The sequence below is a fragment of the Notolabrus celidotus genome, chromosome 18 (genome assembly GCF_009762535.1).
Source record: "Notolabrus celidotus isolate fNotCel1 chromosome 18, fNotCel1.pri, whole genome shotgun sequence".
Taxonomy (NCBI): Eukaryota; Metazoa; Chordata; class Actinopteri; order Labriformes; family Labridae; genus Notolabrus; species Notolabrus celidotus.
In genome coordinates, this window is record NC_048289.1 from 16059372 (window position 1) to 16072935 (window position 13564).

The 13564-nt window shown below is 43.1% G+C and overlaps 1 protein-coding gene across 1 annotated transcript; it reads right to left on the reverse strand.

The window, feature by feature from the left end:
• Positions 1 to 1859: 1859 nt before the first annotated feature.
• LOC117830036 lies at positions 1860 to 12811 on the reverse strand. The gene is made up of 4 exons (XM_034707935.1): positions 12777 to 12811; positions 12595 to 12687; positions 2743 to 2903; positions 1860 to 2533 (listed from the first exon to the last, which is right to left on the reverse strand). The coding sequence occupies exons 3-4, from the start codon at positions 2844 to 2846 to the stop codon at positions 1912 to 1914; spliced, it is 726 nt and encodes a 241-aa protein (XP_034563826.1). The 5' UTR covers positions 2847 to 2903; positions 12595 to 12687; positions 12777 to 12811; the 3' UTR covers positions 1860 to 1911.
• Between the last annotated feature and the right edge of the window lie 753 nt (positions 12812 to 13564).

A 13564-nucleotide genomic window follows, 5' to 3' on the forward strand; every position in this document is an offset into this window, starting at 1 on the left:
TTTAATGATGAATGTTTTTTTATTCCCTGTAAATTGACCTCGGGTGACTTGAAAGGTGCCTCCAAATAAAATGTATTATTATTATTGTTATTATTATCATTATTATTATTATTATTATTATTATTATTAATAATTTTAATATTGTTGGGCAGCCTGTGTCGTGTATTATCCAGAAATATTCAGCTATAGAAACAATAAAACTCATATTTTTGTAAATAATGAATCCACAAAGTCCAAAATGTGAGCTGGAAGCAGTTTGTGACTCTACAAAAGATCAGACACTAACTTTGTGGGTGGATGCATATTTCGGCAATACTGATTTGTCTGCCGAAATATGCATCCACTCGTTATTCATTTACAGAGACAATAACAACTCATATTTTTCACACAATGAAATAATGGCTTTTAACCAAGCGGCAACCTCCGGCCAATGGGTGACGTCACTAAGGCTATGTCCATTTAGTGTACAGTCTATGCTTACGACCCATTTCTGTGTTGAAGTCCCCTTAACATTGATGTAAAAATAATATATTCTAAAAGAAGAAATTGTCCTCATATTTGTACAGCAAATGTCCATAGCGCACATATATCCAACTTAAACCCTGTCTTCTGTTCAACTCTGGCAGTACATGGATTTTACAAACTGATGATACATTTTACACCAATCCGCTGATCACATCCAAACTGTGGGGGGTGTCTTTATCACGTATCATGGATCAGATGTGATCCCAAACACCACTACTTGATACAGTCCGTTTGACCGGAACTGGGTTGAGGAGACAATGCTAGCATTTAAAAAAATAATACTGTTCGCCAATATTTGCCCCTTGTTTAACTTGCTCACAGTTGGGCTGCCATTCACAGTTTTAACCACACATCCCATTCAACATAAAACTCTTCTAACAATTAGGGGTGAGTTGGTCAGAACCTCACGATACGATACGCATCACAATACTTTGGTCACGATATGATAGTATCACGATATATCACAATATTGCGATATTCTACACAGTAAACTAAGAAAAAATAGGAATGGTGTAAATCACACAATATTACTCAAAATTGAAAGGACAAATTAAGTCAAAACTATTTGATTGAAAACAACTTTTCCATTTTATTGTTTTGAAATACTGAAGTCGTATTTTAGTTACAACTCGACTTAAATATGAATTTTTTTTTTTTTTTTTTACAAAAAATCGATATTAAGAGTTGAAATATCGATATCGTATCGGAGGTCAAAGATATATTGCTGTATCGATATTTTTTCACAGCTCTACTAACAATGCCTAACTATTACAATCCATGTGTCAAACACACATTTGAAATCAGACAACAAGCTAGCTAGCACTTCAACTTTAGCAACTGAGCCAAATGGGCTTACCAATTTAACATTTTTTTTAACTTTTTTAAACAAGATTAGAGATTAGTCAAACCTGATAAAAACTACAGAAAGCAGCAAGCATTGACTCATATTTTTATGTAGAGATCAACTGGTTTCAGTATGATACAGTAATGAGAAAAACATGGTGTAAAAATTCAATAAAAGAAAGTATGGCCATGCATTGGTCCAGTATCAATAAATACATTCTCTGATTATAATGTCATTGACTTATCTGTAGTGTCCCTCAATCATTCTATGGTATTTTTATGTCCTGAAACATGGGAAAATCCAGTGAAAATCATTGTTTACCAGACTAGTAACATGTCGTGTTTAGTTGCTTTTTTTCTTCCTGTGTAAATAAGATAAATCAATTCAAATCAGACCTCATAACCTCTCATCATTTTTATTTCCTTTCTGTCAGCATAAACCTCAGGTTTTGTATTTCTCTTTAATGCAAGAAAGAAATCCCAAGGCACTGTATTGTAATGCTTTCATTTTTATTTGCTATATTTACAGAGTTCAATGACACCCTACAAGGATCGAATCCTCGTTCTGGCACGGTCAACAAAAGCTGCGATTCTCCTGAAGACTCGGGAGAACCACTTTGGCCTCTTCTTTTTGCCACCAGAAGGAGCTGTGGTCTCGGCAGGGGGGTCAGCTAGTGCAGCTTCATCTTCTGGTTTCTCGCTGTCAGAGCAGAGAGGTGGCTCCTCTTCAGGTGAGCTGGGCTCTGGTTTTTCTGCCTGTGACTCTTTAAATTGAGCCCAGTTAGAGGACCAGGGGTCTTCATAGTCCCAGGAGAGGTGACATGTTATTTCTCCCTCTGAAAGCTGGGACTCCGTGTCCCTGTGAGAGGAGGGTTTTTCTCCATCAGAGGGCCAGGAATCCTCATAGTCCCAGTAGAGGGGACAGGGTGTTTCTCCTTCTGAAAGCTGGGACTCTGTGTCCCCGTCACTGGAGCCTTCTGCAGCCCAGAGAGGAGGTGGATCTCCACCCGAATGCCAGGAGTCTGAATCATGGCGGGGGTCAGTGGCTGCTGCCCTGTTGGGGGACCCAGTTGTGGGACCATCCTCAGTGGAGAAGGGTGTCCTGTCTGCGCCACATGACCCAGGATGTTGGCAGATACTCATCATGACTTGTGAGTAATTCCGGCTAGATGGAGTTAAACAACAATCAATCAATCATCCAGCATCTTGTGTTATCTACCAAACAAACACAAGCCTCTCTCACACTCATGGAAACCCTCCTGATTCTAAACAGGTGAGGTTCAGGTCTGAGCAGCACGCTCCTGCAGGTATCCAGGCCTGAATGACCCTAAATGATCTTAGTGCATGTGTGCTAGTGGTTTCTCAGTCACTTACTAGTCTGGGTGCTGGGTCAGGTGGGCCATTTTGATAAATTGATGCTGCAGAGCTTGATGGGGCGTGAATCTTTGGGACCCATCAAGGTGCAGCAGACCTTTCATGAGGTCCACAAAAGCCCTCCTATCATCAGTTTCTGCAGGGCCCTCATCTGGATAAAACTGGATATGGAACAGATTCAGGTGCGTTAGACTTCACAGAGACAGATCAGTGACTCATGTTTATTCAGTCTGCACTCAGTGAGCACAGAGAGTACCTACATCACCAGAGCATCCAGAGAGCTCAGCAGATCGATGCAGCTGTGATGATCTTCAGCTTTATAGCCGTTCACAGCTGCGTACTCCTCAGGAGTCTAAATGAAGAAAATACATGAGAGTTATTTAAAAGAGTTCAACTGAAGTCTTTCACTAACTCGAACAAAGAAGAGCGTTGTTACTCTACCAGAAGTCTCCATTTTGGACCGCCAGCAGCCTCCTCCTCGGTGAAAAAGAAGCGAGTGAACCTGCCAGCACGGAGCTGATGGTCCTCGGGCTGACCCAGAACCTCCACCATGCACCTCATCTGCAGTCAGAACAAACACAGTCACATCACCTGAAATCCTGTGCAAGACTCTGAACTGTTTAAGGAAGCACACATACCGATTGATAGTCACAATTGACTGGGAAGAGGTTATCGGCGAGGAAGAGGAACGCTAGGACGCAGCCTACTCCCCAAACATCTATAGCCTCTGTGATGTTCAGGCCGAGGGCAACCTCTGGAGCCCTGAAGAGGAGGACAAGAACCACAACATGTCATTTTACGGACAGTCCTTGAGAAACAAGAGGACAACAAGGGGGTTTACATGAAAGACTAAACCTACTTGTATCCGAGAGGTTGGATCTCCATCCCAGGCTTGACTTTGGAGGCTGGGATGGCCTCGCCGAAGTCTATTAGCTTGACCTGAGGGCCTGGTCCAGCTCATTGATTACCATGATGTTATCAGGTTTTATGTCGGTATGCAATATGCCAAGAGTATTTAGTGCGTCCAAGGCCACAAAGAGCTGCAGAGACCACACAGAAAGGTTCAGTTTTATATTCACGGCTGTGGACGGTCTGCCCTGATCTGTGGGAGCAGATACAGCAGATGATACAGGCTCTGTACAACAATGTTAACTACCTGCTTTGCAATTGGCCTTATCTCATTCAGGAACATGGATTCATAATCCCGGTGGGAGAGCAGGTCGTATAGATTTGTTTGGAGCATCTCGAATGCGAGGCAGGTTCGTCCCATGTGGGTGAACTGCTCAAAAAACTTCACCAAATTGGTGGCATCTGGATTTAGCACTGAGAGGACCTTTAAGATGGTAACCTGAGGAGACAGAACAACAGTTTGTGTACTGTTGGCCTTCTTATGGAGCAGTATAATGGAGTCTGTAATATGTAGTGATGAGCAGATTAATCTATTGGGTTAGGGTTAGGGTTAGTAAGAATCAAAAGAAGTCTGAGAGTTTACCTCTTTCTCAGTGTCCAGCATCAAACCAGGGCCCTTTTTCAGGATCTTGACGGCGACGGCCTCTTTGGTTTGGAGGTTTTGGCACCTGGCCACTTGACCGAAGCACCCCTCGCCGATGAACTCTAGTACGGAGTACTCTGCCTGGCCGCCACAAAGGGTCTGACCGGCCTGGATGTCAGGCTCTGTTACAGTAACTGAAGAGAGATCATGTGACGTCAGTGTGTGAGCGTCGGAGACATTGTCAAGTTAAGAAACAAAGTATGAACCTTTTAAAAGAGCGGAGATCGCATCAGTACTTTAGTCATTTCAAAAACTGAGCAAGTTCAATATAATCTCACTCTTCAGTTGAGACAGTTTCTTTACATTGTATAGTTTGTGCTGATTTATTTCGAGAAGATGCGTTAGATATTTGAACATCCTGAAAACGGTTTCTAAGAATAATTCACCAAACGACCAACGACTAAAATCCTGCAGTTGAAAGCACTGCTACAAAAACATCTTAGTTTATGTTGCATCTCAATATTAGTCAATTCAATTTAATTCAAATTTGCTTTATTGGCATGAACAAAAACATGTTATTGCCAAATAATAGCAATGTTAGTCTTTAATGCACCTTTAAACATCACGTTAAAGCACAATCATGCTGTATTTGAGTCTTACCAGTGGACATTTCTCCAGTCACTTCTCAGTTTAAGGTCCAAAGACTGAAAATGAACCTTGACGTTAGAATCTTTGAAAATTCACAATAAATCGCTCTCTCTCAACAACAAACACAGCTCTCCTCTCCTTTAAAACTCTCCACACTCAGAGTAAATCTACCGGACTCCTATTTATAAGATTTCTGCCTCATTATGATGTAAACAATGAGGAGCCCACACCTCTGTTCTGTCATAATGACACTTTAGAACCCAGAGGTTAAAAAATCTGCAGCAGAAACATGTTTTTATTCAAACTGTCTCCTGATTTAAAAAGTTTTTACAGATTATTCAATGTGTCCAAAATCACCTGCTACTATAAAGAGGGTTTGCTTTAGTGCTGTCTGAATTACGTGTTCATCTCCTTCAATGCTTGGTGTAAAGTGTGCAACATATGGTCACTAGCCCAAACAACAAATACCCACATAAAATCTAACTCTCTGTGAGTCAAAGAAACAGAAAAGTGAATATTTTATGACATTTTCACCAAATTTAAAGCTCCAGTGATACATTTTTATCTGCTTGTGAAACAGACTGACATTAAAGGGTCACTTTCAGTCCCCACAGTCTCTCTGACTCCTCAGACAAATCAATGGAGATATTTTTAATGAGGAAATATTGCCCTCTGTCGTTCTGTCTGAACCGCCACAGGGTAATCTGTTAAAGCTAACTAGCTTGCAGGCTAATTAAATTAATGTTTGTATTTTAACTTCAAAACCTCATCAGCTGGCATCCAGAGCGGATCAGCAGCGTCAGTAGCCAGTGAACCGGGTCTCGAGCACGTTGATCTAATGTTTACATGTAGGCTGAATATACACGGCTGCTCACAGACCGGTGGAGTTGTTAATGTGAAAGTTAAAATCACCAAGTAAAATCATTTTATCATAGCCAGTTAAAACAATGGACATAAAATCATAAAATTCTGTTAAAAAATTGCTGTTGTATTTGGGTGGGCGGGTAGATGGTGACAGTGAGAACTGGCTGCTGTGATTTTATGACCATGGCTAAGTATTCAAGGTTTGAAACTGACCAAGTGAGCATGATGCACAGTTAAAACCACTAGAAAAAATACTGGCGATCCCTCCCCCTCTCCTGTTCTGTCTGCAGGAGAATAAAAGTTAAAATTGCTGGGGAGGACTCTAAAAGGGAAGCAGGTGCAGTTGTGTTGAGCTATGTTTCAGTTAAAAATAAAAAGCTAAGACCATGTTCTGAAATAAAATCATTAATATAAAAGTTTTACTGGGGAGGATCTGATATTTAAAAGTGCAAGCTTAGTGGGCTCATTTGGCTTCACGGTACCTGGATGTGTTGGAGTGATTTTTATTAAGTTGCGTGGTGGAGTGATAATATGTGAGGAGGAGGTAAAAGGAGGACGGCTTTGTTTCAGGACTCGATTTGATGAAATAGTGGTAATCGGGAAGAAGACTGGTGGTGATGGTGTAGGAGGTGGAGAGAGACAGAGGGACGTGTTCGTATGTTGGACATTAGATTGTGTAGTGTTAGATTGGAGATGATCCGCAGGTGAGGAGGTGGGACTGTCAGGTGGGCATGATTGCGGAGTAAATAGTCACCGTGGGTGTGTCTGCACTGCATGCTGCATATTAGCAGCCAGCACATGAGAGCCCAGTTTGTTTGGGTGAAGTCCGTCACGGTTAAAAAGAGACGCACGGTTCCAAAACAGATTAAAATTGTCTATAAAACCCAGGTTAAGTGCAGAGCATGTAGATAGCAGCCAGGAGTGAAGGCTCAGGAGTCGGCTGAAGCGACCTGCACCACGTCCGACAGTCGGGATGGGGCTTGAAATAAAAACAGTCTTCCCAGAGTGCTGAAGGAGCTTAAAAAGAGAGTTGAAGTCGGATTTTGTTACCTCCGAACGAAGACGGGTCGTATCGTTGGTTCCAACGTGGATAATTATCCTGCTGATGGAAGAGGGGAGCGACGGCAGCATTTCCTGGAGCTTTCTGTGGAGATCAGTGACTGTAGCACCGGGAAGACACTGTGTGACTGCGTTGAAGAACCGTACATTCCTAATTATTGAATCCCCTATGATCAGAGTGGATGGTGGGATGAGGGGCTGTGGGGAAGCAGGTTGGATGTTTTCAGAAGGTGGTGGACTGCACGGATGGGGACGCGCTCCAGCGGTGTTCACCGCAGAGCGCTCCTGCTGAACCCGCGACGGAAAGCCGCCAGCGGAGCTGCAGGTTTGGGAACGTGCTCCAGCGGTGTTCACCGCAGGGCGCTCCTGCTGAACCCGCGACGGGAGGCCGCCAGCAGAGCCCCGGGGGTCAGAGGCGTGCCAGACGATGGTGAGGAGATGGGATCCGTTGGGGGAGAGCACCTCCGCTGACTTGGACGGGCAAGCTCCGCCGAGCGCCGGTTCACGGCTTCCATTAGGAGCCTGCGGCGGTAAGGGGCAGACCTCCCCGGGGGCAGGCCGGCAGGTCGGGATAGGGAATGGGTGGTAGCTGGTTTTTGGTCGCGGCGTGGACGTGGCGTGAAGTTAGCCGATGCCCAGTGCCGGTGTGGAGGAGAGAGCGATGGAGGCGTCCGCTGGTGGCTTAAAGGTGGGAATTCATCATCCAGGATATCGAAGCGGTTCCCCAGCTTGATGTCCCATGCAGCTGGAACACAGGAGGAACTTCTCTTAATGCGGTCACCGACCACCTCCCACTGCTCCGAGTGGAGCGGAGTGGAGCAGTTTACCCGGAGCTTCGGTCTCGCCCCGCGGAGGAGCCAGGGGTCCGCTGGTATGGAGGTAGTGGGGGCAGCGGGTGGAGTAGAGACCGGCCGGGACGCCGCGTCGGTCTGTTCCTTAGCCTCGGTGCAGGTGCCCTGGGTTGGAGCCTCCAGGTGAGGGAGCAGGGTCGGCCTGGTAGGAGGCATTGCAAGCGACCCGAAGGCGAAACAGCGTTGGCCATGCTGGTAGTAGCACAAGCCGGCCCCTCAGTGCCACAGACGGAGGCCTGGGCAGGCCGCCGAAGACAATTGTATCCAAAAATTCTCTGCCTCCGAATTCGGTACAGTTTGTGGATTCTTTCCTCCAACTCCACTATCTTCTCAGTGAGATGGAGACAACTTCCGCAGCCAGAGGGCAAGGTAAGAGACATGGTGTTCCAGGCCAGTTTGTTTCTTAGAATTCTCGACCGGGAGCACCGATTGTTTAAATCCCGCTTGTAATGAAGGATAAAAACAGTAGTAAAAGACTCTAAAATAGGTAGCAAATGTTGATACTTAAAATGGTTAAAAAGTTTGATTCGAGAGGCTGTAATCTAGCGCGCTATTTTGCGCGCCTGCCAGCACGACCCGGAAGCAAACAGGAAGTTACGTGTTACAACGTAGCTTACTCTGACTGACACACATCCACGACAGGTTGGAATACAAAACAAAACGTTTAAGATCCGGAGAGGGAAAGAGCTGCACCCAAGTCCTTCACAGAGTGCAATAGCAGCCTTTGGAGTACTGTGGACTGTGCCGGTTGTTGTGCCGAGAAACGCCTGCCTGCTGAGAATTGCATCCCCTCGCGGGAACGTGCACACTCAAAGTCGAGAGGTCCACGACAATGTACAGTTTTAAAACCGATACAATTCTTGTTTGTTGGGCTAACAGTGATGAGTAATGACCCGAAAAGTAAAGTTATATCTATTTGTGTCATTATGTGAATAGACCTGTAGAATAAGCCTTTATTAGCTTTAAACGTTTTGACTGAAATGTGATATCCTCTTCAATGCGGAAAACGCAAAACTTGTAGGATCGATCTTAATTTAATTGTGCTACTATAGTGTTCTGTGGCATTTGAGCCGACTGTATCATTGAGCATATATCAACACTGAGAAAAAAAACAAACAAGTGCAAATAAAATCCAGATGGTAATTTTAAAGTTGCAGTTTGGACATTGTTGTTTTGATAATGTTTTAATGATGTTTTAATGATGAATGTTTTATTATTCCCTGTAAATTGACCTCGGGTGACTTGAAAGGTGCCTCCAAATAAAATGTATTATTATCATTGTTATTATTATCATTATTATTATTATTATAATTATTATTATTATTTTTAATATTGTTGGGCAGCCTGTGTCGTGTATTATCCAGAAATATTCAGCTATAGAAACAATTAAAAACTCATATTTTTGTAAATAATGAATCCACAAAGTCCAAAATGTGAGCTGGAAGCAGTTTGTGACTCTACAAAAGATCAGACACTAACTTTGTGGGTGGATGCATATTTCGGCAATATGATTTGTCTGCCGAAATATGCATCCACTCGTTATTCATTTACAGAGACAATAACAACTCATATTTTTCACACAATGAAATAATGGCTTTTAACCAAGCGGCAACCTCCGGCCAATGGGTGACGTCACTAAAACTATGTCCATTTAGTGTACAGTCTATGCTTACGACCATTTCTGTGTTGAAGTCCCCTTAACATTGATGTAAAAATAATATATTCTAAAAGAAGAAATTGTCTTCATATTTGTACAGCAAATGTCCATAGCGCACATATATCCAACTTAAACCCTGTCTTCTGTTCAACTCTGGCAGTACATGGATTTTACAAAACTGATGATACATTTTACACCAATCCGCTGATCACATCCAAACTGTGGGGGGTGTCATTTATCACGTATCATGGATCAGATGTGATCCAAAACACCACTACTTGATACAGTCCGTTTGACCCAGAACTGGGTTTGAGGAGACAATGCTAGCATTTAAAAAATAATACTGTTCGCCAATATTTGCCCCTTGTTAACTTGCTCACAGTTGGCTGCCATTCACAGTTTTAACCCACACATCCCATTCAACATAAACTCTTCTAACAATTAGGGGTGAGTTGGTCAGAACCTCACGATCTGTACGCACACATACTTTGGTCACGATATGATAGTATCACGATATCTCACAATATTGCGATATTCTACACAGTAACTAAGAAAAAATAGGAATGGTGTAAATCACACAATATTACTCAAAATTGAAAGGACAAATAAGTCAAAACTATTGATTGAAAACAACTTTTTCCATTTTATTGTTTTTGAAATACTGAAGTCGTATTTTAGTTACAACTCGAATTAAATATGATTTTTTTTTTTTTTTTTTCAAAAAATCGATATTAAGAGTTGAAATATCGATATCATATACGGAGGTCAAAGATATATTGCTGTATCGATATTTTTTCACAGCTCTACTAACAATGCCTAACTATTACAATCCAGGTGTCAAACACACATTTGAAATCAGACAAACAAGCTAGCTAGCACTTCAACTTAGCAACTGAGCCAAATGGGCTTACCAATTTTAACATTTTTTTTACTTTTTTAAACAAGATTAGAGATTAGTCAAACCTGATAAAAACTACAGAAAGCAGCAAGCATTGACCCATATTTTTATGTAGAGATCAACTGGTTTCAGTACGATACAGTAATGAGAAAACGTGGTGTAAAAATTCAATAAAAGAAAGTATGGCCATGCATTGGTCCAGTATCAATAAATACATTCTCTGATTATAATGTCATTGACTTATCTGTAGTGTCCCTCAATCATTCTATGGTATTTTTATGTCCTGAAACATGGGAAAATCCAGTGAAAATCGTTGTTTACCAGACTAGTAACATGTCGTGTTTAGTTGCTTTTTTTTTCTTCCTGTGTAAATAAGATAAATCAATTCAAATCAGACCTCATAACCTCATCTCTGTCTAGCAGAGGGCCACCAGACTCTAATCTGGGACATTCAGTGAAGCTGCAGGCCATTGAGGATCCCAAACTGGTTTACCCGGGCGAGGAAAAGGATCAATAATGTCCTATAGCCTTCCCCCACAACCTGACTGGATCACCAGCTGCTACAACAACTCCCTGATTATGCCATGAATCTGAGCTGCAGAAGATGACTCACAGTATGTCTGTTAAATTTACCAGGTGACATAACTTTGTTACAGAGAAATCTATTTTTAAAGAGGTAGAGCAACATCAGTTTGTATTCATAATAACATTTGATTTTATCAGAGCTTAAAAAGTTCCTCAGTGTAAACTAGACATTTCTATAGACATCTAGACAACCTTTAAAATAATTTCACATTGAGACCAATGTATTGATAATGGATAGTTGAGGTTGACAGTCAAGAATTCTATGTTTAAAAAAAGTTATTCCATTTACTGTATAATACTAAGAAAATACTGCCTCATCGTGAACAGTTATTTCATATATAGACTTGAAAGTCATTATGTGCAGAAAACCAATCACCATGAATCTATCCTAAAGTGGCAGATTTATGTAAGTCAGTGTCACCTTAGTCGGCAGTATTTTCAGTACAGATATTATTCTTACATAACACTCATGCTTTTAATTGACTGTGAATGAATATACTACGTTTCATGTGGTTTATAACAGTAAATCAGGCTAATGTTAATAATTTAATCAATCAATCAATCAGGTAGATCATTTTTATTTCCTTTCTGTCAGCATAAACCTCAGGTTTTGTATTTCTCTTTAATGCAAGAAAGAAATCCCAAGGCACTGTATTGTAATGCTTTCATTTTTATTTGCTATATTTACAGAGTTCAATGACACCTACAAGGATCGAATCCTCGTTCTGGCACGGTCAACAAAAGCTGCGATTCTCCTGAAGACTCGGGAGAACCACTTTGGCCTCTTCTTTTTGCCACCAGAAGGAGCTGTGGTCTCGGCAGGGGGGTCAGCTAGTGCAGCTTCATCTTCTGGTTTCTCGCTGTCAGAGCAGAGAGGTGGCTCCTCTTCAGGTGAGCTGGGCTCTGGTTTTTCTGCCTGTGACTCTTTAAATTGAGCCCAGTTACAGGACCAGGGGTCTTCATAGTCCCAGGAGAGGTGACATGTTATTTCTCCCTCTGAAAGCTGGGACTCCGTGTCCCTGTGAGAGGAGGGTTTTTCTCCATCAGAGGGCCAGGAATCCTCATAGTCCCAGTAGAGGGGACAGGGTGTTTCTCCTTCTGAAAGCTGGGACTCTGTGTCCCCGTCACTGGAGCCTTCTGCAGCCAGAGAGGAGGTGGATCTCCACCCGAATGCCAGGAGTCTGAATCATGGCGGGGTCAGTGGCTGCTGCCCTGTTGGGGGACCCAGTTGTGGGACCATCCTCAGTGGAGAAGGGTGTCCTGTCTGCGCCACAGGACCCAGGATGTTGGCAGATACTCATCATGATGACTTGTGAGTAATTCCGGCTAGATGGAGTTAAAAACAACAATCAATCAATCATCCAGCATCTTGTGTTATCTACCAAACAAACACAAGCCTCTCTCACACTCATGGAAACCCTCCTGATTCTAAACAGGCGAGGTTCAGGTCTGAGCAGCACGCTCCTGCAGGTATCCAGGCCTGAATGACCCTAAATGATCTTAGTGCATGTGTGCTAGTGGTTTTCTCAGTCACTTACTAGTCTGGGTGCTGGGTCAGGTGGGCCATTTTGATAAATTGATGCTGCAGAGCTTGACTGGGGCGTGAATCTTTGGGACCCATCAAGGTGCAGCAGACCTTTCATGAGGTCCACAACAGCCATCCTATCATCAGTTTCTGCAGGGCCCTCATCTGGATAAACTGGATATGGAACAGATTCAGGTGCGTTAGACTTCACAGAGACAGATCAGTGACTCATGTTTATTCAGTCTGCACTCAGTGAGCACAGAGAGTACCTACATTCACCAGAGCATCCAGAGAGCTCAGCAGATCGATGCAGCTGTGATGATCTTCAGCTTTATAACCGTTCACAGCTGCGTACTCCTCAGGAGTCTAAATGAAGAAAATACATGAGAGTTATTTAAAAGAGTTCAACTGAAGTCTTTCACTAACTCGAACAAAGAAGAGCGTGGTTACTCTACCAGAAGTCTCCATTTTGGACCGCCAGCAGCCTCCTCCTCGGTTGAAAAAGAAGCGAGTGAACCTGCCAGCACGGAGCTGATGGTCCTCGGGCTGACCCAGAACCTCCACCATGCACCTCATCTGCAGTCAGAACAAACACAGTCACATCACCTGACATCCTGTGCAAGACTCTGAACTGTTTAAGGAAGCACACATACCGATTGATAGTCACAATTGACTGGGAAGAGGTTATCGGCGAGGAAGAGGAAGGCTAGGACGCAGCCTACTCCCCAAACATCTATAGCCTCTGTGATGTCAGGCCGAGGGCAACCTCTGGAGCCCTGAAGAGGAGGACAAGAACCACAACATGTCATTTTACTGGACAGTCTTTGAGAAACAAGAGGACAACAAGGGGGTTTCACATGAAAGACTAAACCTACTTGTATCCGAGAGGTTGGATCTCCATCCAGGCTTGACTTTGGAGGCTGGGATGGCCTCGCCGAAGTCTATTAACTTGACCCTGAGGGCCTGGTCCAGCTCATTGATTACCATGATGTTATCAGGTTTTATGTCGGTATGCAATATGCCAAGAGTATTTAGTGCGTCCAAGGCCACAAAGAGCTGCAGAGACCACACAGAAAGGTTCAGTTTTATATTCACGGCTGTGGACGGTCTGCCCTGATCTGTGGGAGCAGATACAGCAGATGATACAGGCTCTGTACAACAATGTTAACTACCTGCTTTGCAATTGGCCTATCTCATTCAGGAACATGGATTCATAATCCCGATGGGAGAGCAGGTCGTATAG